The sequence below is a fragment of the Hippoglossus hippoglossus genome, chromosome 2 (assembly GCF_009819705.1).
Source record: "Hippoglossus hippoglossus isolate fHipHip1 chromosome 2, fHipHip1.pri, whole genome shotgun sequence".
Classification (NCBI taxonomy): domain Eukaryota; kingdom Metazoa; phylum Chordata; class Actinopteri; order Pleuronectiformes; family Pleuronectidae; genus Hippoglossus; species Hippoglossus hippoglossus.
Window position 1 is genome coordinate 1,619,487 of NC_047152.1, and position 27,659 is coordinate 1,647,145.

A 27,659-nucleotide genomic window follows, 5' to 3' on the forward strand; every position below is an offset into this window, starting at 1 on the left:
AAGCTCCCTTAATATTTCTTATGAATTTTCATCAAGATCAAGGGATATCGAAAAAATGTAAAATGTACAAAAGTGAACAAATTCTGCCCCTTTGTGCAGATCTGCAAATTTTAATGAGTTCTTCCTTTTGTAGTTTTTGCATAATCCTGCTGAAAGTCAGAGAAAGAAACAAACTTGGCCAAGGTACCAAACGCGAATCCTTTTCATAACGTCGGCCTCTTTAATATGTAAATTTGTTCCACCAAAATGCCACATGCATAACGAAGGGTCCCCCAAAAGTAGGGCTACAACATTCCACATATTGACTGTGGATTATTAGAAATGTCAGGTTTTCCTCAGATTTTGTGTAATTATAACATTATTACAACATATGCGATGTCCTGATAACTGTAGGGGGAATATGTGTCACACCCTCAGGGACGGCTTACCACCATTTGTTGGCTGTTTAGTTATTTTAAAGTAAAACATTGGTTCATTGTTTGTCCGCGCACGTCTCTCATGTCCCGCATTGCTCGACTCTTTCACACACGACGAGAAAATCCCTGTTGTGGACAAATGGAATCAAATGAAAAGGTTAACAGTAAGCAGCATGACAAGGCCGTGGGGAGAGTTAGTGGCCCAGCCTGTGACCTGGCATTTCGAGATGTCTCTGTTAGCCTGCTAGCACGATCCATCCCGCGCCCAGCACCGCGCTCCGTTATGAAGGACACCGGGCCAATTAGAGCCTGGAGGATTTCGAGGGGTGGTGGAGGCGTGTTGTGGTGTAATAACGAAGGAAGAGCGCTGAGGAGTGCGGTTGGAAACCCTGCCTTTTATATGATAGTCAAATGAGACAACAAGCCAAGAGATCAGAACCGTGACCCTGAGCTGCATTGAGAACTGTGTTTGTGTGTGTGCAGGGGCAGAAGGGAAGAGGGCCACAATACGTGCACTGTTTCTGTTGTGTGCCTCCACGTGATATCGTCTCCCTCTGTGTGTTTCTATTTGTTTTATTTATTTATTTAGCTCCCATTCGAATGTGCACCACTTCAAACCCACTCCCTGACATCATTCCATGAGCTTTTAGCTTTGAAATGGAAATTAATCACACAGGAGTATTCCCAGAAGGGCCGCCTGTAATACATGAAATGGAGCTTTTGGCACAATGTTTCACCGCTGAGATTCCGAGTTGATATAAAAAAATTTGTGGCTGCGGAGCAAGACTTCATAGATCTCGGAGGTGAAGTCGCAGCACGAAATGCAGACATAAAGGCCGTGCTGCCTTAAGAAGTTTAAGAACTTCCTGTCCCTGGTGCAAGGGCATGCAGGCCCCTTTTAAGCAGCAGCTACACTGTCAAATTTAATTAATGCTCCTAAAGATATATTCATGGAGAAAATATGCTTAGTCATTTGAGATTTAGTGGTTGAATGGAGAAACTCTTTGGAGAAGAGGGAGACTATGGGAGGCTTTTTGTGAGATTTTGATGAGATCCTGTTGTTTTTGTGGCTTTGATTCAACGACCGTGAAGTGTTTTGATCACCTCCTGGTGTCTGGCTGCAGTATAAGTCCTATCTCCTCCAAGGTAATGGGCGTGGCATGGACCAAACAAAAAGCGCATTTCGAATAAATGTGTCTTAAAGAGATATTCTGTCATTTTAGGTATTTCTCATCACCCTGATGTTTGTTCAAATGCAAATTTATCCCATACGTTTGGTATTTATAAGTTGATGCCATAAAACAGCTGAAACATCATTGTGTATAGCTGAGACTAACTCAGGATTGGTCAAGCCCTTTTTTTGGCAGACCTCAATACGCCTGCCCCCTCCCTGATCCCTATATTGCACAGATTCTGGCTCCAAATGCGCAAAATGCCAGCATTCATGTCTGGAATGTTTTAATTTGTGGATAGTGGGAGGAACACGTTGTTCATCTTTTCATACAGTGTATGATTTGGAAGGAGAGAAGCAGCTTTTTTTCCGCTTTTCCAGTCTTTCATCCAAGCTAAGCTACCTGTTGCTGGTCGTACCTTCATAATCCTTTATACAAGTGGTATAAAACGTTTTACACCCTCCGCAACAAATCCACTAAGCCATTTTTTAAAAGCTAAAACTGTAAAATGGCCGTCATTTCCCGTGCCAGATGTTATAAGGGAAGAAACAGATGTACCTATAGCCTCCCTCACTCCACTCTATCGGCCGTCTTCCACAGCTTTACCACATAACGGCTGACCTTTCCCTTGACAAGCGCGCGGAATTCTCAGCATGCTCGTTTTCCATTTATCTGTTTTCTTGCGGGTCAGGGTCACAACAGGGTGAACACAACACTCCAGACATCTATTCTTTTAAACAAACATTTTTTTTTCTCGCTCCTCGAGGGCTGGATCGTGCATGAAGAGGGCTCCCACTCGTCCGCCATACCAAATAGGTTCTCTTGTAGGGTGCGGGGCGTCCAGTGGGTCATCTCTACCAGAGTTATCAGAATCCTTAGCAAAAGAGCAAAAGTCCGAAGAAATACTTTTTTGACCGACCTGAGCATACATCAGTTTATAATATTTTTCCAGGCTGCATTTTTCGATTGCGAGACATCAACTGAAAACTGGAGCACTTCTCCTACAAAGTGACACAGCAGCGTGGCATAAACATGCCAAGCTGAGGTCTCGTGGGTGATCTGTCATTGTATAGCTCCAATTATACATGTCCAATTGTTTTTTAAATAGATGCTGCTTTGATGTAATTCAAATCTGCCTTCGGGGCAGAGTCAGGAGAAGTGCAGCGGGAAGTTGATTTCAAATAAAGCAAAAGCGTGACAACCTGCTGCAGTTCAAAAGTTCAGGTGTCACAGTGTGGCTGCCGGGAGACGTTGTCTGAGATAATATTAGCAACGCGTACAGTATATCACAATGCTCATGTGATCCTGCCACAGCTCATTCAAAGGACGCATTTTGGTTCTATACAAGTTCCAGGCTCGGCTGAGACGATTGCTCATGTTTGAAATGAGTAATGATGCTGTGGTATTCTGCCTCGCAGCCACGGAGCTGCCTGCTTTCACTCCTGCTGTTTCCATGAAACCGGCCACAGACCGCAATTCTCACCTGATCCCTGGTCTGTGGGAAACAAACAACAACTGCTTTGTGTAGACTGTACATATAAATGAACGAGGCCTCTCTGCTTCCCCCCAGAATCAAAAAATTCACCTGAAACATCAAAATATCCGGGATATTAATGCTGCCATCTTCAGCATTTGGAGCCAGAGCCTGTGCAGTAGCAATCGGGAGTGGGGCTGTAGTCATGCGGTCCCGTCACTACACACAACCAATCGTCAGTCAGTCTCAGCTTTCAATTATGATGTTTGACCCCATTTTTATAGCATCAAATAACTTATAACTCGTAAAAAATGTATTTGACGTGACGCTGACTGTTTAGTTTGGTCTCATCCACTAACATGGAGGAGGCAGGGTTTATCGTCCACACTGCAGCCAGTCACAAGATCGCGTTAGCTGTTTCTAAATCCAGAGGTTGCATCCTTTGGAGGACGTGGTCTAGGCAGCCCACGAAGAGTTTCTACTTTTATACCTGAGATAGTAATTCATACATTGATCTTAGATCTTTGGTAGTTTAAGTCACACTCAAATATGTTTTTTTGTGTTGATCCTGAAGTGTGTGTGTGTGTGTGTGTTTGTGTGTGTGTGTGTGTGTGTGTCTGTGTTCCCTTGAGCATCAGTGAATCATTGTGGTGCAACCGTCTCCTCACTGCAGCATCAATGCTCCTGGTGCACTTTCATTTCCATCCAGCTTCACAGCGGCAGCTTAGCGCCGTCCTCGACTTCTGTGCACAGCACCTGCCAGATGCGTGTGTGTGGGAGTGTTCATGCGTCATAGCCCCTCTTTTTCAGGAACACACTCGTTTATCTCTCTCTCGCACATGCATCCTCACTTTTTACGCACAAAGAGATATATCCCCCCTCTCCAAACTTTCACCAGCCATTATGTTTGTCTTTGCTATCACCTACAGTGTTTTGGCTCAGTCTATGTTGTGGGTGAAATCTCTGTAAAAAGGCTAAATTAATTCTCCTCTCACACATGAAGTAACCTTTAGGCCCCCTCAGCTTAAAAAGTACTCCTTCATAATTTGTTTTTATAAAGCAACTAGTCCATGTAGCTACAAAATGATTACCTCTAATGGTTCTTCATTGTGCGCGGTCGATAAAAGAAATTTCATTGCGAGCGTGGTATTTCGCCATGGCAACAAGGCACGTATTGTAGTTTGTCTTTATCTCCCCGCTGCATTTCAGTCTGCTTTGTTTAGTCCGCTCATTGATCAACAGGCATTAGGTGAGCTTTCATATTCAGATGCCCTGCAGCACGCGGCACATGAATGCCCAAGTGGCACTCGCACCTTTTCACACTATTAGCCCCATGCATCATTAAACACAGATTTGAAACCGCTACGGCTTTTGTAACCTGAAAAGATCATCTGCATATCACATCATGTCACTCCTGCCTTTTGTGCGGCAGTGCAGCAGGAGGCTCTGTTAATCTTCACTTTTACTGTTGTTGAGTTTTTCACAGAGGCTTTACCCGAGTACGAGTTGGTTTATTTCGCCATTCGCTCATTTGTAGTATTTTCTATTTTCTACCTTGCCGTAGGAAACGCTCAAATGCATGAAAAGCTTCATCACAGAGGCCATTTCCTCCTTGCTTGAAATGATTATCCTATAATTAAGCCACACTATAAAGGGGCTACAATACCCCATCAGAACTACTGGTCAGATGTTAGATAGGTTTGAAAGCCCCCTTACCCCGACTCCTTTTCAATGACCATTAATCCAACTTACTCACCCTTTTCATGACCCTAACCCTCTCTCTCAGTGCTTTATTTTTGGCACTAGTTCACTCTTACTGTGAAATACATAATAAACGTCTTCCTGAAGAGACATTTATAGTGTTGCACTCTGTTGTAACAGCCGACGATTCACCTCACCTCCGATCGTAGTTGTAAAATCGGGCATAACCACCACAGATTTGCCTTCAGGGATCAATAAATGAAATCCTGAACCCAAGCTTTTATAAGTGACATCAACTGTGTTCCCAGCATTCTTAGCATCAAAATTAGTTAGTATTATCATTGTGAGTCGGGTTCAGATGCGAAAAACAGAACGCCCATCGGGTTAGTTTTCTCTCTTCCTTGGACACAGCATCAACTTGGACAAAAAAACATGGCCCGAGCTGCCGTCTGATCCACACCTCCACTTCTTTCATGTTAAGACTTTTCTTTCCTCATCTCGTAAAGTTTACTTTACCTCCACAGATGATAAAACTCCAGCCTCTCGTAAAGAACGACTTTGTTGAAGCGTGCCCGGTTTGTTCAGAGGAGTTAAAGGAATACCTTGACATTTCCAGGGTTTGGGTGTCATCTCTTCTCGGCGGCTTGTTAGCGCCGCCTGTGCCTCTCGTCGCAGGCAGGCAGCTGCGGCACGATGCTGTTCTCCCCCCTCATATAAATGAGGAAGATACTGATAATGAAGAGGAGCCTGGTAAAATCCGACTTCCTGCTAATGAACACAACACCCTGCCAAGTGATGGGAAAATATGCATCTAAGTGTCACGAACAAATAGTCAGAGCAGGGGCTTCGAGCCTTTAGAATTCTGCTCGACAAAAACATCAAAAAAAGCCTGTTTCTGTCTCTCTAACCCTCGTGGCAAAATATCCTGTGATAGGTCAGCGCTGCAGTGCATCATGACAGTCACACTATTATCCTCGTACCAACATGTCACAAGCAGTAGACATCAAGAGCCTCGGCGAGTCGACAAAGGAGTATTCTTCACCCTGTCATGACTCGTGATGCTGCCATCTTGTCAGTTACGGACTGTCGCCTCCTACCTTTGTTTTACGAAACCTGCTTTTGTTTCACTGATGAACCAAAACGTTACAGCTGAAAAATTGCCACGGAAAGAGCTCCGAATTAAACTGATATCCTTATCAGCATATTTATGATGTGAAAAGTGTAAAGGTGCAATATAATGGTGTGAAGTAAAACCAGTAAAAAACTGTTTATAATTCCAAGGTCATGAATTATGAAACTCAAATTTCCTTTGGGCAAACTCTTGACTGCCTCCAATCTGGAGTTACTATTTCCATAGTTTTCATTTTTGCTACAAAGAATCACATATGTAAGTGAACACAGGGTCAACAGTGCAACAAGAACAGGTCAGCTCAGCAAGAGGGCACAATGTCAAAGAAAAATATGAGATAAGAACAGAAAAAGATTATACAGAGCTTACTACAAATCAAATCAAAGAACTAGAATGGCCCACCAGTCTCGATCAATCCTCACCAAATTGCACTAACTCATTATAATTATCCCCGTAAATATGTCTGATTTCTTTTCATCAAGACTCATGAACTATTCCTTTTGAAAAATCAGTGAAAATGTCGAAAAACATCCAATTTCACAATGCTTAAAAAAGTTTTCATATCCGCTCCAAAATTTAATGGATTCCCTATCGATCCGTTCTGCATCCTTCCACCAAGTTCCGTGGTCATCTGTCTGGTATTTTTTTGCAAAATCCTGCTAAATAACAGACAAACAAATGCAGAGGATAACATAACCTCCTTAGGTTTGTGAGGATGCAAGAGTAAAACTAAAGTGTACACAAGTTATTGCAGGTGAAGCACCTCTGTCCAACATGGCCGTTAGTGCACGTAAACACTCAGGTATCAGATATGAAGAGGAACTTCACAGAGCAAACCTGCAAACATTTGGACTCCACAATTACAAACTCAACCTTAGCTCATGTTATCTCTGTTTTTTTCTGTTCTGTGTTTTTCTTTTTTTCACCCTCGTCCCCGTCAGACGTCTGACAACAGAGACAGTCAGAAGCTTCTTTGATTCACACCTCACAGTCAGTAATGAGGCGGCCAGACTCCCCGTTTGGACAAATGTTTGAAGTCATGTCGCCGTTCAAATTTGATCAAACAGCTCGTGGCTGACGTCGTTTTCGTTTTACCAAACCTTGACTCGTAAAAACAGATGATTACTACATCAGTCTGCATTTAGGTCGAAATCAGATTGTTCCAGAAATGTTTACACTTAGTTAAACAATTTCTGCATGTATATGGATGGACGGGACAAGAAGGGAGCAGGCAATTATTTTAAGGTGTCAGCAGTAGCACTTTCTAATTTAATTTCGGGCTCCTGTTTTCTCTTCTACAATGACAATTAAGGCTTTTTATTCTATTTCTATTCAGTGGGAGCAGGCAATTACTTTAACTTTCACTCTCTCAGGTAAAATGACCAAAGCTGCAACGAACATGAACAATCTGGCAAATCTCTCATGCCCCATTTAATAAGGAGGCAAATCAGGTTAAGAGCATTTTTGTCACTTTTTAGCGGATGATTTTCAGCTTAGTTGTTCATCATTTTGATACGGCTGGTGTCTGATTGTCTCCCATTTTAATTAAAGCTTAGTGATTAGTTTTCATCGTGACAAACCCACCACTCACAACACCACCAGCAGTGACACCATTTCTCATGGAGGTCAGAATGCGGAGACCAAACATTGTACATTTAGCAGTTGGATTCAGACATGGTATCATTGTTTTGTGTCTGCTGAATATTATAGTAGGTAGCCATTTGCCACCTGTTGTTGTGCTGCCCTAGAGTGAGTTTAACTATATCATCATAAACAGCCACGTATATATGCTCCTGCTGGAAATGATGTTAATGAAAGTGTTAATGTGAACCAACAGATTCCATTTTTACGCCATAAAAACCAAAACAATGAGCTGAAAGACCTTAAAACCTTCTGTTGAGATAACAACTACTTGCTTTCTACGTCCAATGTCATTTTATTCTATTTTTTATGTAAAAATAATGTCCAAATAATGTATGCAATGTGAATAATTGCAATTAAGCAAATTTATAAATGCAACTCGTTAAAAATATTATATATTCGTCTTAATTTGCAAGTGCACATTAGCTAATTTTAGTTTGTCCAAAGCCCAAAACATCAATGTGAATCTCCTTTGCTTTGCTCTGTGCCGCCCCCTGCAGGATAATCCGTGAGCACCTCGGGGAGCAGGAGGTCTCCATCTCTCTGACCATCGACTCTCTGGAGGAGGGCGACTTCGGCAACTACTCCTGCTACGTGGAGAACGGCAACGGACGGAGACAAGCCAACATCCAGCTCGCCAAGAAAGGTGAGGCGAGCGTGCACACACACACAGCACGTGAATACAGGAGATGGATGTAAAAGCTCTGATATTTAATGATGGCATGTTTACAGCGTTTTTATTCCACAGACCTTCACGCTGACAGTCAGTGAATCTCTAGTTGAGGGATTCTGAGAAGTGGCCATTTGTTTCTCGCTTTGGGGCACCGGGAAAAAATGGAACTGTATTGTAGATGGTCCAGAAAAGCCTATTCATCCACTTCTGTGCACACACACTCACACACACACACACACACGCTCTCATCGTCCTTTCACCGCCGACCTCTCACTCATCTTTCGTCACTGGCCATTGTTGCCTTCTCCTCCTTTGTCTTTTTATTCATTTAAACGTTTTTCCTCTTGATTTCCCCTCAGCAGTTTGAAAAGTTGACTCCGAGATGATTTTAAATCGAGATGCACACTTTTCACCATGGTTACATAAGTGCTATTTTTTTTATTTTTCAGCGAGGCTAGAGGGGGTCTCTGTAGCATTAAAGATGTCAGTGTTGAATACATTTACATAGTAGATCTTTTTCCTCTCTTTTAAGCTCGCAGCTTTGGATCCAGCTTTGATGGCAGCCTAGTTCCCCTCCATTTGCTGCATTAAAGGGGTTTATGCTGCATAGACGGAGCTCTGAATGCACCAGAGAAGTTGAGCCCGGTCTTCACAGGATTGTGGGTCTATGGACCAGTTTCCGTGTTTTTATTTGCTGCATTTGTTGTTCGGTGCAGCCGAGGCTAGATCCTCGTTTGTCTCTTGAAGCTGTGAAAATAGCGCACGACACTGCGAGCTAATGTGGTCGTCTCAGCGTGAGAACGTCTTTGCTGCTTTCTGTCCCATGCAGGCACACACACATGCAGACACTGAGCTGCGCAGCATCAATCAGAATATGTCTCCCACTTGTGTGTATTTAAATATGGAGAGGCGTCCTTATTTGCACTCCTGCAACTTATGTTGTTGCAAAGTTGTAATTTGAACTTTCTCGCCATGGCGACATATCCTCAGCTAACAACAGCAGCTAGTAAAAAGCATGTAGCAGTTTGAGCCGTCACTTTTCTCCCTGCTGCTCCCCTCTCTTTTATTTTACCATCAAACCCCTACCCCGCCTTCCCTCTCTCTTTTCATCCCCCTCCCTTGACAGAGATGCAGAAATAGAGGGAGAGAAAGGGGTGATGAATCGCCCCGATGCCAAGTGGCTCCATCAAATCCGGCCCTCTATTCGTCAGGAGCTAATTTGTCTTAATCCGTCCCACTGCGGCGGTGCTACAATACGGATGCCAGGCAGAGAAGAATTGGCCTCCTCCGCTGTGATCTCTGCTGCTTGAGGAGCAGCTGGCTTGTTATTCTGTCCAGATATGTGAGGCGGTAGGGCAGAGTGGAGGTGGAGAGGACAGCGACGATGAAGTAGAGTTGCTTGGAGCCGGCTCCTCCAAGTGCTTGTTAGCCGCAGCACCTCTTTTAGAAAAGAAAACGAATGCAGGTCAGTTCCCGGGCTGAGGGAACAAGAGGCGGAAGTCAGAGGCTCGACAGTGAAACCTGTGTTCATGTTGACCTCAGTTTGTTTGCACTCGTGTTTGTCCGTCAGAGAGTTCTCCCGAAGGTCATCGCCCGGACAGGCACGATGATGCGGTGCCGGGCCGCGCTCGTTAGCTCCACCAGAACATCATCCTTTATCATGGGAGCTGTCAGCCTGATGGCCGCTGCAGTGGGATGGGCACCGCGCACTCCGACGAGGTTAAATGGGCGCCGGTGATGGATGATGATGCACGCGAGTCCTCTCCATCCATGTTTATGTGTGAGCCAGGCGTGCCTTGCACTGTTGTCCATTAGTCAGCCAATGAAGGCTGACCACCCCCGATTTTGTGAGGCGTAGCCAGGAGGAAATGTTGAACTGCGAAAGATAGAGTGACATCGAGAAAACGGCGTGAAAAAGAAAGAAAAGGACCTTGGAAAAGAGACAAGACCATGAAATATAAAGCAAATGTCTTGATTTTCAAGGCAAGGCACTAGACCATGGAGCCTAATGTTTGAGGACACCTTTGTGTATTGTAAAATATCACCTCTCATCCTCCTGAATAACTGCTGTTTGGCCTCTAGAGAATAGTTTTACCTCGTGGGTCTTCTAGAAAACAGCACAAGTAACAGAATGAAATCATCTGGCGTAACCCTGTAAAAGTGTAGTTCCGTGACTTTAGCTTCCACCGATGCTTCTCACAAGTTCCCGCCAGGCTGCACTGATGACGGATGGCTCGGAGAGTGGAGCACTTCGACCCGTCAACAAACGGGCAGTGCAGCTAACAGCCGGGAGCTTCCCCCCCCCCTCGCCCCGCACCTCAGCACACACATGTAACAGATCTTCATAAGTGTGGAAGCTGGATCCGTCACGTGCTATCCTCGCAGCCGCTGCCTCAATCGGAGTTTTTTATTATCCAATCAAGCCCGGAGGCATTAAGTGACAGGTATAGAAGTGGTTGTACTTTCATTCCGGCTGGAGTTATGCGTCGGCTGGGTACGGTCTCGCCACATTGACAAAATAAGCGACGAAGAAAAATGGAGAGGAAAAGCAAGGAAAACCGATACAGAGAAAAACGAATATTGCCGCAGGAGGTGATTAAAAGCCACTTTCAAACAAATGTGGGGGTATCGCAAAGTCATTTCACAACATGGAATCTTGTTACAGTCGCTGGCGCAGCTTATCCATCATGGCCCAATCGCGCATTATTTCACAGGTGCTGATGTTCTGTGGTGGGATTTTGCTCAAACTGTAATCTAATGTCGAGGGAAAGTGCGGATACAGGCCAGCAGCCTCAGTGAGCAGAGAAATAAGATGGAGGAAAACGTTATGACATGAAACTGAGTCACTTGTTGAGTTACTGTATCATCTAAGAGTGGAGTAAAATATGGTCTCACTTAGGGGCATCGCAAGAGTAGGCAAAGCAGCCCTGGGGCCCTATGCTGAGAGGAAGCCCCGGAGAACCGTAGATTGATAATCATCGGGTCAAAATTTTCTGTCCGAACACGACCCAGTCTGAGAAAAATATACGCCGACCCAGCAGGCATTTCATTTTTTGTGTCCGATCCCAAGCCTGATGCTTTTCCGGAGAACAGGAGCATAAAAAATAGATAGATGGCAAAATGTTTGTCCGCCGGGCTCGTGTCTGGGTTGTCCACTCCTGGGATAACCCCTCTAATTACTACGACTACAGCACCGCCATTGTCGGAAAACCCCCTAACAAGTTCCCGTGCCACTAACTTTCTTTCTTTAGAGGTTCGGGGGGACACTAGGACATGTAAATGTGTGTGTGATGTGCTCGGGATGGTGCTTGGCATTTGCAATTTAACGATTATTTACGTGTTTATTTTGATTGGGTGATAGGCATGATGATATCAAACTTTGGTATCAAACTTTGTTTCTTTGGGAGGGGTCGAACTCACTTTTGCCCTGGGATCTGAAATAATAACAGTCTGACAGTCTGAATTATGTGGAAAATCAATGGCTGTAGACAGGTCTGTCCACTGCAGTGAGAATTTGACCCGTGCCCTTTTCCATGCTTCTTTCTTTTCTTTTACATGACTAGCTTGTTCTCTTAATTTCACCTAAATCAACTCTCCCCCTCCGTCTCACTGTGTTGTAGCCGAGCTGATGTACACGGTGGAGCTGGCCGGCGGCCTGGGAGCCATCCTGCTGCTGCTCATCTGTCTGGTGACGCTGTACAAGTGCTACAGGATCGAGCTCATGCTCTTCTACAGGACCCACTTCGGCAGCGAGGATATAGACGGAGGTAAGAGGAGATAAGGCGCCAGACGTTGTTTACTTTGCACCATTATAGAATAATCTCCCGTAATCTGTGACACCACAATGTTCGCTGCTGGGTGGAGGATTTCAAAAGCACCTTCCGCTGCTGTGAAAACATCCTTTCTTTCCTCCGTAGGGATCAAATCCCACCTTGGCAGCATCATTGCAGCTCTGCACGTGTTTATTTTTTTCCCAGAAAGCACCTGGGCTATTTTTCTTGTCTTAAAGCGGCACGTGGCGGCGTCGTTATGTAAATATTCATCTGTACTATCAGTCTAAATGAGTGGCTGTAACAGAAAAGAGCCTCCCATATTTTCTAGCTCATAAATTCCGTTGTCAGCTTCAGGGAATCTTCCCAACCCACTGGAAGAGCTAAATCAAAAACTTTATGCAAAATATTCTGTAAACTGTCTCTTAAACGCCAGCGACCGAGTCACCAATCTTTGATGGCGCTCGCCTTCCTGTCACATTCGCTTCCTCGTAAAAACTAATCACAAGCCAGCCTTGTGAAAATGTTCACGCCGGGCGCCGTTTCCCTGACGTCACAACACATGACTTCTGGGTAATGAAGTTTGGATTTTACAAACGGGGTCGCTCTCTGTCTGTCTTTTTAATCATTATATTTCTGTCCCAACACAGTCAGAACGACTTTACTGTCTTGTAAACTGTGTTTGCCAACGTCATATCGTTAGCAGCTGCATATCTCGACGTTCCTTGGCTTTGCACCCAAACCAGTTACCAGTTAAAATGTTTGTGAGCATCTTGCAGGTGCCGCTTTGAAGATGAGGATACTTGAATAATACATTTAAAATGTAAAGGTTTATCAACTGTTTAAATTACTATGATACAGGATTTTTAAACCCTGGAAGGTTTTCTCAAGGATTTAACGTAAAGTTCATGCTCGCCATTCCTATCCTTGCTCAAGACCTAGTCCACTTCACATCTCTGGAGGAAACAGGCCTATGCCGACCTGTCAATGCACCGCGTCGACATCACAGTTGATGCACACGATGACCAATCCATAATCGTAATTTATTCACCGCCGTGAGGATCGGATGCTTTTTTGGACGCAGTGCTACTCGCGGTCAAACAAAATTCCCTTTCATTGATGCTGCAGCTTAAACCACATTATGTTGAGTTATTGAAAAGGATTCTCGGGAAATGTGTTGCTTGTTTCTTTGACTAATGGATGTCGAAAAAGAAAACAGCAAACGTTGTGATTCTGCACGGCTCTCGTTGAAGCTTCCCTGTGTGTCTGCTCGCAAATTGCACACGAGAAAGTACAAGAAGCGAAAGGATGATATATTCTGCTGAACTCCCTCTATAAAGCAAATCAAAACACAGTCCCTGTACCACACAAAGGCCTTGACTCTGAGGCCCCATCAGCACTAGTGAGAGAGAAAAAAGCTCTGATAGGACCTGGTGGATCCGTCTTGGCTTGAGAATGCATCAAACTAAGACAAGGAGCAAGTTTTAATTTGATTCCCCTGTAATGAGTCTCTAAAGCACCAGCGCTGCAATGAATTCAGGGGGAATGAGATTAGTTTGGAGAGGCTGAGGGATCGTATGTAGTGGAAAGACAGACAGCGAGAGAGTTAGGAGTGTTAAAAGGTAAAGAGCCTTCTGGACCCCGCTCCTCCCCTCACACACTCCCAGGTCTGCCTAATACATAACACACTTCAATGAAAGTCTTTACCTCGGGCTGTGTTATGCTTCCGGCCCCACAAAGCGAAGTGTTGCCGTAATGGACGACCCTGAGGCAGTTGTGGTAGAAAAAAAAGGGGGCGAAAAAAATGTGGGGCCTTGAACCTAATGCCAAACAGCAATTGCCTCCATTAATTGTGCCATCCAAGTGAATGCTAGAAGAGAGAAACAGATTTTCAATTTGTCCTCCAGGATAAAGTGGATCAGGTTCAATAAGACACAGCACGCTGCCTCCAGAGCTCTCAGGAGACCCCCTCCCCCGATACCTTCCTCCACACCACGGTCGATTCTCCACTTCACTGCCCCCCCTGGCAGTGCGAGCGTGCACACACTCGCACCTTGCACCGCGAGCCATCAGAGCTTCAGAGTACTGCAGAATATGAAAAGCATGTAACGGACGTGAGGAGCAGATGCATATAATAGGTACCAAACTGGAAGTGGATGCCAGTTGAGTCGAGACAAAACGGTCGCTAAGCAATGGCAGGAGGTGGTTAACCGAGATCCCATCTCTATGGTAACCACTGCACTGACAGGGAGAGTTAGCTGCATGTAAGTTGTAGTTGCACAAACACACATTTTTTTTTTATCAATAAACCCCTTAAGCCAGCGTCCCAATTTTTCCCCCAACATAACTGTGCACACACTGCCAAGAAAGTGCTCGTGTTTTATTGTGGCCACTCGAAGAACGCCCGCCTCCCTCTTGTGCCAGATGTGAAATTGTAAGCTTTAAGCAACAATAGACTGTCGGCTATTTGTCAGCGGCGCAATTTAGTTAAAGACCACTCGGTTGTCACATTGTGTGGGTGTCAGTGGAATCAATAATAGGCTTCATAATGACAACGGCCGCGCCGGCTTGGGGAGGGAGGTGGGAACTCATCAACGCTCTGCCATAAATGCGAATGTCAGCGTTGTCAGCACGGTGTGGAATTATGAGGCTGCGTCCGTGTAGTTGTTTGGTGATACTTAGCATTAATGATTTTCACATCTCGCGCCGTAATGCAATCCCGTTTAAATGCGGAGGTAAACATCACCAAGAAGCTCCTTTGCAATTAGAAGGTCAAGTGGTTGATTTCTTTCCCATGTGATGTTGTCAGATGTTATGAGAGAAAAAAGACCAGTGGAGAGCTTAGAAGACATATGGGGAGGGTGAGACCATCATCATTACAAATAAGTATTTAGGCACAATGAACTATTTATTTTGAATCGATTTTTAATGGAAATAAACCTACAACACTCAGATATTAGATGATTAAACACTCCTAGTTAAAGCTAATTGAAAGTTATTCTTTAATTTAAATTGGAAAAATCCTAATGTATCGCAAATGTTTTGCTCCCTCTTTTCAGTATCGGCATCAACCCTAAATCTCCACATTGGTTTGGCTCCAATAATTGGTGTAGTCCATTATAATCAATAATTGTTTAAACTATGTGTACCTAGGAAACTAGCAGCTGCCTGTATGTGAGGAAATAAGTAAATGTGATAAACACCGAACCCCAAAAATCTGACTATATTCAAGCGAGGACCACAATTTTTAAAATGTAATCACTGCATCTCAAAGGCGGTCTCCTTCCCCCTGTCTGATGCAAACCCTTACTCTTCTGGGTAAATTAAATTTTGAAAAACAAAATGGAATGATTAGACAAAAAATAAAAGTGCTCAGCTGCTCATTAGCAGTCCTCCCCGTGTGCTTTTGTAGCTGCGGAGTTAAGTATGTGTGTTACGTTCCAATCTACCCTCCATTAAATGTAATGGAGCCCCGAGATATCCCAGAGATTACGCCTCCAACTCTCTTGGCGCTCTCCACTGTAAGATCAAGAGTTCACTATCTAACTGTGGGCTCCATACACACATGCATATGTCAGCCCCCCCCCCTTTCCCTCACGTGCTGCGAGCGCCAGTGGAGCCGACCCTTTTTCAGTCGGCATACGGTTTTCGTCGATGTGCTGCACCCTCAGATACAGCCGCTCCTCAAGATGCAAGAGGGTCATTCCACCTTCGAGATTCACCCTCACCCTCGTCCTCCTCGCTGCAGACGAGTGATTCAGCCGCACTGAAATAGCTCTTGATCTGCCCACACAGCTTTTGTTTAAAAGCCAGCAGGAGGAAAACAGCGAGAGGGAGATTTATGTCAGCGTGAAGTGGAATATAAGCCTCAGAGTTAGTTATACTAAGTGATTACGAGGTTATATTCTAATTATTTTTCCATGTCCCCGATGTTGTAAAAAATGAATTGCGTGTTATTAAAACGAGGTAGATTAATTACATGGTGTCATGTAAGAGTGGCGATCGCCCGCCGGGAGGTGCGTGAATCTTGTTGACGGTCTCGTAGCCCAGAGAGAGGAAAATGGAGAGGATATAAAAAGCCACCGACACGTGACACTGTTCTGAGAATTGATTCCAAAACTCCTCCTTTTAAACTGTGCTCCTCTGCTTCTTTTATCTACACAACTTTATCATCCTCCGCTCCGGATCACTTCCATCGTCTGGACAGGTTAAACCCCCCCCCCCCCCCGGCTTCTGCCCTGCAGGTGGTCTGTAAAGGGGCCGCAGTCGTAATGAAGACAGGAAGTCATACATCCAAAGCCCTGCTCGTGTCTCTAATGAGTTTGCCTCAAAGGCTGCGTTCACACTGCAGCTCAGTGTCCCAGTTTTGATTATTTCTTTTTTTTGTGACACAGATATGAGGGTTTTAGTGAATACAGAAACACATAGAATCTGATATTTTCCGATTAATATGACATGCATTGTGTCTGGTTTGTGGCTGAGAAACTTTATCATTAAAACCTGGTGGTGTCTGCGTTACAGATTAGAGTGTGGATACCCGAGCCGACCCTGTCATGTTGGCTGGGATACTTGATTTTATTTCACTGCGCCTTTTTACACACCCGAGGACACCTTCCAAATATATAAATGATAAACACATTCAAAATGAAAGTGATCAGGAGATGCAAACTAGGTTTAAATTGGGTTTGGACGCAAAGAAAACTAACTGTACACATCTATAAATCAATATTGGATCAATAAATTATCTTTGTAATAATTTGACCGAATCAAAATATTGAAAATGTTACATTAGATCAGTTTTCCTTGGGGGATTATTGCTTTGATATAAAGCAGTTGGAATAAAGGCGACCTCTGAGCTGTATCCCGAGTAGCGGAGAGAAAACACAATCTTCTAATGTGCTGGGGCGGAGGCACCGTCACAAGGGCATTAGCGAGGTCAGCCACTGTTGTCGGGCGATAAGACCTGGCTCACAGCTGGTGGGCCGGTTCATTCCAAACATGCTGGATGGAGTCAGAGCCCGAGCTTGGGCCTGTCTATGTGCACAGCGGTAGTGTCACATAGAAGCAGAAAAAGGATCTTTTCTCTATCTGTCACCACAATGTTCAAATTGGCCAAATTTGCAAGGCCCAGTGGAGGAAAAGCTGATACTGTGTGTAAATGTGGCCCGTGCCTCATTTTCCTGTCCAACCTCGACCCCGAGCCCGATGCTTATGTTATCTGCACTGAGTGTGTGTTACCCTGTCCCTGATTCCATGGTCATTATTATTTCCATGGTAATAGACCAATAGCGGAGTAAAAAAAACAGCTCAGCCAACGTGACCCAGATATCATTAGAAAATGATTTTGTCCCAATGTTGGGTTTGAACACTCCAGTGCATGTATGTCTCAGTTCCCTGAAACAAATATACATGTTTATTAAGACGACACAACACACAATAATATATCTCGACAGTCAGGTTGTAAGCAGGGAGAATGTGTGAGGAAGGAAAGTTCAAACTTTGAACCAGCACGGTGCAAACCACTTTCTAATTGGGCCTTAAAACTCAAGGTGAAAAACCAATTCATCACTGGAATTGCTGAGGTGGTTTTGAACTATAGGTGGTTCTGTCGGGGCCAAAAAGCTTTTTCCCCACTTCCTGTAACCTCCTCTTTAGCTTAAGAGTAAACACTCAAGTCTTCGCTCACTTCTCACTTCCTGTCTCCTCCCTCTGTCCTCTCAATCCCCGTCATCAGTCAGAGCTTTCGTGTGGGTGATGGGGCCGCGGCGTGCACGGGCCTCGCAGGCAGCGTTTCTCAGCTCCGACTGAAATCGAATTTGTTTTCGGCTGCAGTTTGCAAAGCAGCCGTCGAGGTAACATTAGTCGTCAGTGGGGACGGGGCCGTAATGAAAAGCACTCAGATGGGCAGAGGGGCCCAGAGGTCAGTGTAATGGAGGCGACCTGTCTCAATGAAGTCTCCCACTCAATGAACAGCTCTCTGTGCACCAGCATGAAAATAGATTGTGGGCATCTGGGGTACAGCAGTGCTGACCAAAGCAGGAACATTATGTGCAAATCATCAAACATGCACACGTTTAATTGAAGCTAAGTGGTTTTGGGAGCTTTTTTAATGCCCTCACATGAAGTAATGCAAGTATCGAAGCGTTCACACTTGCTACAAGAGATCATAAAAGTAAATGTTTGAAGGATCTAAAGACAATAACGATATTTCAACCATCTCCACCTTCCAGATAACAAGGACTACGACGCCTACCTGTCCTACACTAAAGTGGACCCGGACCAGTGGAGCCAGGAGACGCGCGAGGAGGAGCGCTTTGCCCTGGAGATCCTCCCCGACGTGCTGGAGAAGCATTATGGGTATAAACTCTTCATTCCAGACAGGGACTTGATCCCCACAGGAAGTAAGCTCTCTCTCTCACGGCGATGTCACGTTGTGTCGAATGTTTCTCTGTCACGTGGTGTTTTGCTCGTGTTGTCAGTGCAGTTGGTGCCGTGCCTTGTTTTGTGGTTTTTTTCTGTTATGCATTTGTGTTGTGGCGTTAACTCGACCTGCAAGTGCACCGTTGTTGTTGTAAACTGTGACATGAGCTTTTTCTAACCGCGGGCTGAGCTGAAGCGGATCAGTAAGATTAAATGGGACATGTAGGTTATTTTTTTTGCTTTAAATATTTAGGAGAAAATAGTTCATTTAAATATTTAAGCTGGTTAAAAATAAGTGATGTACTTTTACTAGCAGTACAGTCATCACATTAACAGTTCTCCACATTTTGCACAAGCATATTCATAATTTGTGTAGGTGCTGGTAGTTCCAAGCCATCTTAGAGAAAAAAATAATAACTGAACGCGTACTTTGACTTTTTCGTTTGGTACGTGTCCCATCCACTAACATGGGGGAGGCGGTCAGGACGAAGTGGCTTCACTTTTGGGCAGCAGTCATGTCGTGCATCTTTATAGACAATCCAAGAAACAAGATAACCGTGCGCGGATACTTTTCCGCTTTGTTGGTACTTTCAGGTTTTCCAGCGGATGAAACATTGTAGTTTAATTTTTGGACATGCAGTACATGCATACATACATTTAAAGGTATTTTTGTGAATCTGATAGGGAAAAAAAACAAAAAGCTGTAAGCTATTCTAAAAACCTCTCCCACATAATATGCAGTTTTGAGGATGAGGTAATATATAAGTTTGATTAAACTATATTTGTGCTGCATGACAGATAATATTTTTGAATATGACTAAAATACAAGATGAAACATCAAGTCCTTATAAATTAGGTGGTGAAAAGTAACTACCAGCATGAACCAACCCCATATAAGGAGCTAGATAGTTGACAGTACTCAACATTTACTCAAGTATTGTACTTAGATACAATTTACTTATACTTTATTTCGATGTTATGCTACTTTAAACCTTTACTTTACATTTAAGTGAAGATATTCTCTTTTTTTTTATCTACATTTATTTGACAGTTCTGTTCAGAATTAGCCTTGAAGGTTAACACATTTCAAGACTGCACTTTGTTAAGGATTAAACTCCCCAGGAGGAACATAACATGCATAAGAATTCTGCCCGCACAATTCATTATTCATAGAAATCCAATAATATCCTATATAATAATGTACCATTAAGTAAGTCTTGAGTGAGTCGTTTTAGTCTACACGTTGTACCTTTGCTTCAGAAAATGTTTCCTTGCAGGACTTTTTTTATAATAAATACTTTAGAGTTCATAAGTTTAGTTTAATTTGGATTTAGAAATGTTGGCAAACTAATCTGTAGGAAGCTGAGGTCAGTCCCTGCAGCTGTTCCTGCAATCTGACCTCTTCTCTCTTTCCTTATACAAGTGAGTTATTATTTCAAACATTCCTTGTGGTTTAAGAATACTCACTCGAGGTCTGGAAAAAGGTCCGGACGAGTATTTGAACTGCATCATCTCCGCTATGTAAAGCCTGCGGGAGGCGTAATAGCCTATAATACATATGCAGCGTAATTAGCGGAAAAGAATGAACCCTATTATTATCACGGCCCTTGTTCCTGCTCCAGCTCACCACCATGTGTACCTCTGCATGCCGCTGTGTGACGGTGTCAGCTGTCTGATCCGAAAGCTCTTTATGCATGGGTATTAATGCATGTTTTGCTACAGTATATTTCTAATGGAGCCTCTCGCCATGCCCGTGCTTATCTTTGATTAACTCATCACACAGATGTCTTTGATAATATCATTATGTTATTAGCCTCCATTTGAATCCTTGCATCTGCCTGTCTCCCCGCACATACCGGCACTACTAATTATGCTCCTCATCAGTGGCATTGTGCCCAGGTTATAAACTGAATCCCTCGCTGTGATAATGTGCTCGATGCAGGGGGAATGTTGTAATATGGGAAAGTGGCATGAAAACGCGAGGATTGAGAGGAGTGGAAGGCGTCTGCGGCGATGAGGACGCAGCTCACTGTCTTATTGTGTTCATGTATAAACGTTTAGCTCCCACCGGGAATGTATTAGCATCTCAACAGTCGATATAATGACGAATAATCCACAGCTACAGATAAACACTGTTTGGCCATTTGGGGGTTTCGGCCCTCAACAATCCTCCTCCTGAGCTGCTGATAAGAAACATGTTATTCCACTTTATACTGGATTATTTCCAACATTTAACATGTTTAAGACTTCTCGTGTGTCTAATGTTTCTAAGAGCAACAGATCAACTTGGCAGAACTCCTCTCCTTGTCGTTTTTATGCTACGTGTCCCATATTAAACTGGAATAAACTGGTCAGCTCGATTCCCGTTTCACAATCGCCGGTGGATCACCAGTGGAGAAACACAGTTTATGCCAGAGCCATGTCCCCACATTGACGGAACTGTGTTTTAAAATTTCAATGCTTTTCTGCCAATACCTCTGATCATTCTTTGAATGTTAAATATTTATGTTTAGGTTTCACCAATGATCATTTCCAGGATGACACAAGACTACTTAGAGGTACTTTTCTCCCCAGATTTCTAACGCTCGTGTCGACACACACTGACACAGACTTTCTCAACAAATCAAAAATACAGAAAGTAATTTCAAAAACACTTGTGGGTAGTCCTAGGGGTTTGTAGGTTAGTTAATGACTTGTGAATTTACGCATCGCAAATCAGACATTATCCATTTATACAAATATTTTCATTTCATTACCAATAAGAATTTCCTAATCTATGATGCTTATATTTAATTATGCACAAGCCATTAGTAGAGCAAATTTATATTATACATTTTTTTTATTCTATAGTTTTTATATTCACAGTAACAGTTTTTTGATGTTCCTAGAAAACTAAATACGTTTATTTTAACCATATGAAAATAATTCAAACAGATAGTCAACCCAGAGATATGTTAAGAATGTTTTATTGTGTTATATAATTGATAGCTACCAAAAATTTATATTTTGCATTTTGCCGACTTCAGACCTGGCAGGATTTTTTAGTTAACATTAATTTACAACAAACACAAATGAAATGTCTGTTATAATTCACCGACCAATCATATCAAGACATAATCGGATTAAGACGAGCAGCGGATGTGACTTAAGGAGAGAGACCATGTGATTTTCATGATGATCCTCTGCGACACTGTGGCCCAGTGGAGTTGTAACTGAAATGTCACAGCCTCTAATCTGCCCTGAAGTGAAGCAGATTTCTGCCGTGTGGAAGTTGGAGGTCAGGATTTTCTCGGTGGTAAATTCCAGCATCGTTGCAAGGAAGTCTCTGCATTGACGGACATAAAGTGACATTGTATAGCTGCTCAGCATAGGGAACATTTCACCTCAAATATCTTGTAAGATTAAAGTTTTTTTTTTAACGAGAATAAAGTCATAATTTGAATAGAATAAAGTCACAGGAACTCTTTGAATATGACGCAGATGTAACCAACGATAACCTCGACCACTACTAAACATTTCACAAAAGAGGCGATTTCCTCCAAGTCTGTTTTTCCTTCCTCGGAATAGACTGAGTTATTTGCACAAACTTTTCAAATTCCTGATGCTTATTACTATGTGGTGCTGGAGAGCAAACAGATATTTGTGAAACCATATTAGCCTAACAAGATGCTCCACATTCCTTATTTTCAACAGGCTAATATTTGGATATTCACTCTAACATGACACGTAACTTAAAATGATGTCTTTACCCTCAAAATATTATGACTTTATTCTCAAAATCTACAAACGTATTGAGAAGGGCAGCGGGGATTTTCTGCCCCGTGTAATTTAGCATTGACTTTGTTTTGATGTGCATTGGAATCAATTATTACACTTGCCGGTCTCTGAGTGTAAAACTCACGAGGTCTCTGAAAAAATCGAATCTACAAAGCACTAAAGTGTCACCAGACAGTCGCTCATGAGGGCAGATTTACTTTAAGTTTAATCAATTCAAAAGATAAAATGAAACTGCGACTTCATTAGCTAATTATACAGCTTCCATTTATCCATTCCTTGTTAGTTTTATTCATGATTGAATGAAAAACTTTGCCGGATTGGTTTATCGTAAACGGAAAAGGCCCAAAACCGACCGGGGAGTTTCAGCTCCAGGGAGGCATCGAGGCAAATTACCGCACGAGGACCAATTACCAAACCAAAGAGATTGACTTGTCACGTTGACGTAAAGTTCAAGACCCAAGTTGACTCTAATCAGGTCGCTCTCGTGGTGAGGCCTCGGGTGGAGTGTGACAGAGAGTTAAAGAAACACGCAGGCACACACATTCTTTAGAAACACACACAATGGTCATGAGCTTTGATTCGGATGGGAAGTAAAGTCCGGTTAATCCCGTCTACCTGCGGCCACTCTGTCTTTGTCTCTGCAAAGAAAGGCTAAACGCAGGCATTATCTGCTCACACACACACACACACACACACACACACACACACACACACTCCCGACACCCAGGACAGGCCTTGGAAAGACTTAATCACATTCATTATTACCCATCATCATCATCATCAGGCAGCTGGGCCTCTCATTAGGGACCTGAATACAGCACTGAATACAGTGATAGATTGAAATTGAAGACGACTCAGGCATCTCGCTTGGCTTTGATTGTTTTATGTTTACTGTCATTTTATAGTAAAAAAAGCAAGTGATCCCCCGTCCCCCTTGTTGCTGTCTCTAATTCTATATCTCATTATCAAAAGCTGCAGAGGCTGTAGATGTTATTAAAATTACGGTCACATTTTGTTTTCGCTGCATTTTTCTTTTTCCGTTTAATGTATCGTGTCCTCGGGCCACGTCTGTGAAGGAGATTTACTGTAGATGTTAGGATTCAACAGATGTTTCATTTAAACCACTTCAGTCAAAAATCACACTTTTCTTTTTTTAAAGTTAATTGGATTTGGTTGTTTGAAACTTTGATGAAAGCGAGCAGTTTGGTAAACAGTCGCAACGAGGCCAAGAGAGTTCTTCAAATAGCCTGTGTGATGTGTTGCATCATATTTTCATCAGCCAGTAGAAAGAAATCATACATAGCCAACACGTGCTTTTCACTTGTGCAGATATTTATACGACGTGATGTGTGTGTCTGTGTCTGTGTCCAGCCTACATCGAGGACGTAGCACGCTGTGTGGACCAGAGCAAGCGCCTCATCATTGTCATGACGCCCAGCTATGTGGTGCGGAGGGGGTGGAGCATTTTTGAGCTGGAGACGCGGCTGCGCAACATGTTGGTGACCGGCGAGATCAAGGTCATCCTGATCGAGTGCGCCGAGCTGCGCGGCATCATGAACTACCAGGAGGTGGAGGCCCTGAAACACACCATCAAGATGCTGACGGTCATCAAGTGGCGCGGGCCGTCCAGCAACAAGCTCAACTCCAAGTTCTGGAAGCAGCTCCTCTACGAGATGCCCTTCAAGCACATGGAGCCCCTGAGCATCTCCCACGAGCAGGTGCTGGATGTCAGCGAGCAGGGCCCCTTCGGCGAGCTCCAGACCGTCTCGGCCATCTCCATGGCAGCAGCCACCTCCACCGCCATGGCGACGGCACACCCGGACTTGCGCTCGACCTTCCACAACTCATGCCACACTCAGATGAGGCAGAAACACTATTACCGTAGCTACGACTACGACATGCCGCCCGGGGGCACGCTCCCACCACTCTCCACGCTAGGCAACCAGCACACCTACTGCAACATCCCCATGACACTCATCAACGGACAGCGGCCGCAGTCCAAGTCGCCGCGGCAGCAGAGTCTGGAGGAGGCCCACGGCAACAACGCCATGCTGCCGCTGCTGCCCAGAGAGACCAGTATATCCAGCGTCATCTGGTGACAGAGACGGGCGGGGTGGACTGCGGACGTGTGCGATGTCCAACTCGAGAGAAGGACTCACCCATGGCACTTGGGCCCTGAACGCACCAGAGCCAGATGAACCCGAATGGCACTAAGCTACTTGCTGCTGTTGAATTTGCACCAGGAAACCACGGGGGGGGGGGGGGGAGGACAGGGTGTCAGACACACTGGACGAGTCTGTGACCTGGATGGTGGCAGATGTTTGTTTTTGTTTTTGGTCTAATAAGAGCTTTTATTGAAACTGAATAAGAAAAAAGAAGCAAGGAGAACTTTTTTCTATGCCTGTATAAACACTCACGTAACACAAGCCAACACCTACGATCATTTACCCAGAGAGTCAAGGAATACAGGGTCCTGTACATACGTTTTTCTAATTCTTTGTAGCATCAGTGTTTGGGACTTGTTTCTTCTTTTATGTTTTATTTTTTCATTTCCTTTCTTTCAGTTTGTACAAAAGTGAAGCAATGGCCTGTGAGATGTGTCGGTTGAACCAGTGTTACCTTTATCTTGATTTGTCGGCTGGTGTAGTTTCTAAAGCTTCTAGGTTTATCGGGGAGGGGGGGGGGGGGGTAGAGGGCGGGAAGGGTGAAAGTTTGCAGCCTCTGTGAGATGAGAGCGATCCTGTTTCCTCAGGGTTGAAAATCTGACGTGGACTCAATCAGAATATGCAAAACACGGAGTCCAGGGAGGCGGGAGAAGATGGGTTTCCTAAATATCGATTGTAATCGAGTGATTTTCTTGGAAAAGTCATATCTGCGAACGGGGGATATGAAGAACATGGTGCTAGGCTTCACATCTCTCTGTTTCTCTCACGATAACATTTACTTTTAAAACAAAACAACAAAAAAACAACCTTGCTATTTACCTTAACAGATGATTATATCACAGAAAGTGAATTATGTGTATTATTTTATGAAAAAAAGAAAAGTCTATTTTTGTAACGGAGGGATATTTGCTTAGAGAAGTTATAAAGATTCAGAAAGAGCGAATTGAGTAAACACACACACACACACAAAAGAGCAGGTCACGGAAATCGATGGGTCGTTCACTAAATGTCTTATATTTCAAGAGAAGAAAAAAAGTTTGTTTGTGTTTTCATCGTTAGAAAGAGAAGTTTTGACATTTCCAACAGTAGACGGCAGCTCAGCAGGCGTTTTACCTTCATTGATTTTACCGCCATTGCAGCGATTCCCGGGTTGATTCAACAAGGACGGGGCTCCGCTGGACCCCGTCGATGATGTCAGTGCAGACGGAGGAGAGGAGAGCCATGACGACCAGCGACACCCGAGACATTCACCGTACCCGGTTTCCTCTGTCGGACCAAACAAGGCTGTCCAGGGCTAAACTGTTATCTCTTGTTATTCATTTCCTCTCTTATGACAGCTCTGTTGTTTGTGTGCCATCCCCCTTTGTCGACGGAAATGATTTGTCTGTGGAGTAACCAGCTCCCAGATGAGTAAAATAGGGCTTTTAATCTTGGTTCTGTCTCCTTTCGGCCTCGGTGGCCTGGCACTGCTGCGGTGACGGGATGTAGGGATACAAATACAAAAAAAACACTGATGAGTTTTATTCCAAAATATGTTTGGAAACATCCATGAACACTTAATAATAGATGTCAAATGTTACGTTATCAGTGTAGAAAATGACATTATAACCAATAATCCCGACCAATTCTCTTCAAAAAGCTTTTAGAATGAAAGCCTTCTAAAAATGAGATGTAATCAATGCTTTCGAGGGGGCGGTAGTGTATTTCAAAATGGAAATGACATCCTGGAGTACATGTAACTATACAATAAAAAAAAAAAATACTAGTTAAAGCAAGTTAGACCAAAGTGGCAGTGAACCATCCTCACTCACTGTTCCTCGGAACCGAGTGATTTCATCGATTATCATGTGGAAAAAAAAAAAGAGCTACTCCCATAAAAACTCTGGACTTTACTTCTCCTGCAGCTGTGCCATATCATGTCTTTTTCATTTTCCAGGAACTAACGTCAGACTAAAACACCGGACACATCTCCGAACGCAGATGTTTCATTCAGTGCCATAAAATATGCAAAGGGTTGAACTTGTAAACAGTCCAGAAGAAGGACACCCCCCCCCCCCCCACCCACCCCCTTTAGCTCCCTGCACTCTTCACTTTTTCCTTTTACAGAATATATCAGAACAGGCCTGGGTTTGCGGAAGGCGGACTCTTGATTCCTCTTTATTTCAAATCTGTCAATCGACCAGTAGATTCTATCCAGGCCTGTTTGCATCCAACTCAATCAGACCTCCCCCCCCCCCCCCCCTGATTATGGCATTGTGTAAATATAATCAAGACGATAGCGGGATTGAGATGAAGACAATCGAGCCATATTCATGGAACCAGTGGTCAGTATTCACAAAGCCTCCCGAAGCAAAACTACTAATCCTGACTTGAGGTCAGGGCGAAGAATCGATGACACGTGCTCCTCCTGCTTTGAGAGGCTGTGTGAATACAAGTGGTGGGGGGGGGGCGATACACATTTCAGTTTCATGAGGAAATTGAACATTTCTGGCAACGTGGCTTTCGGTGGTGAAGACGACGATGAATAACAACGACAATATATAGCACAGAATTATTCCAGGCACTTTCACGACTCTTGAGACGACGTCTCTCCTGTTTCTGATTTATTTTCTAATATGTATCTGCAATGTTCATTAAAAGAGATACTGTTATTATTAATAAAACCACATTTATGGTAATGTGACTTCTCCGTCCCATGTGTTTGTGTGTATGTGGAGAGAGAGAGAGAGAGAGAGAGTGGATTTGCTTGCTCAAAATGCCACCTGGCTCACTCTGTTTATGGAGCGGCACCGTAGATTGCTGACGATGCCCCGGATCCCTCTTCCTGGCGGCGAGCCGACCCTTCCAAAAAACGCCATAACTCTCCCGTCTCCTGTAAAACCTTGAAACAACAATCAATACGTCTCCGTCTTCCACCCGGAGACTGAATCAGCCCGGCTTCATTTAGGAATACGACTAAATCAGGGGGAGTCAATGCACCGAGAAGCACTTTAGAAGCCTCCGTGTCCCGACTGCTGTTTGACCTCAGTGCCCTTTTGGCTGCGGTGGCACAAACAGCCGGCTCACGTCGACTCCCCAGAGCAGGTTGCTTGTTTGCAAGATGCAGCTCTCGTGCATATTTTGAAAATGTTTCATCGCTCAAATTTAGACGTTAAGCAGTGTTGTTGTTTTTTTTCCCCCCTACATGCGGCAGTGTGAACATTTTAAACTGTCAAGCTGTTTCCAGAAAACAATTGAAAAAAAACAGCAGTGACTCAGTTGCATGTGTCTCCTCCATGTACAAGGCTTTTTCAGTGTCAGTAAAACTGTCACATTAAGAAA

General features: G+C 43.9%; 1 protein-coding gene across 3 annotated transcripts in view; it reads left to right on the forward strand.

The window, feature by feature from the left end:
- The window catches only part of LOC117772600 (interleukin-1 receptor accessory protein-like 1), a 258,307-nt gene extending 233,887 nt beyond the window's left edge, over positions 1-24,420 (forward strand). For 2 of the 3 annotated variants that reach the window (XM_034603869.1, XM_034603861.1), the window contains 5 exons: positions 8,034-8,179; positions 11,827-11,973; positions 18,207-18,377; positions 20,910-20,954; positions 23,545-24,420. In XM_034603869.1, coding sequence (XP_034459760.1) covers positions 8,034-8,179; positions 11,827-11,973; positions 18,207-18,377; positions 20,910-20,954; positions 23,545-24,272 — 1,237 coding nt within the window. In that variant the 3' untranslated portion in view covers positions 24,273-24,420. The remainder of the gene's footprint in view (positions 1-8,033; positions 8,180-11,826; positions 11,974-18,206; positions 18,378-20,909; positions 20,955-23,544) is intronic. The other variant, XM_034603876.1, reaches the window with a different exon arrangement.
- The last annotated feature ends 3,239 nt before the right edge of the window (positions 24,421-27,659 follow it).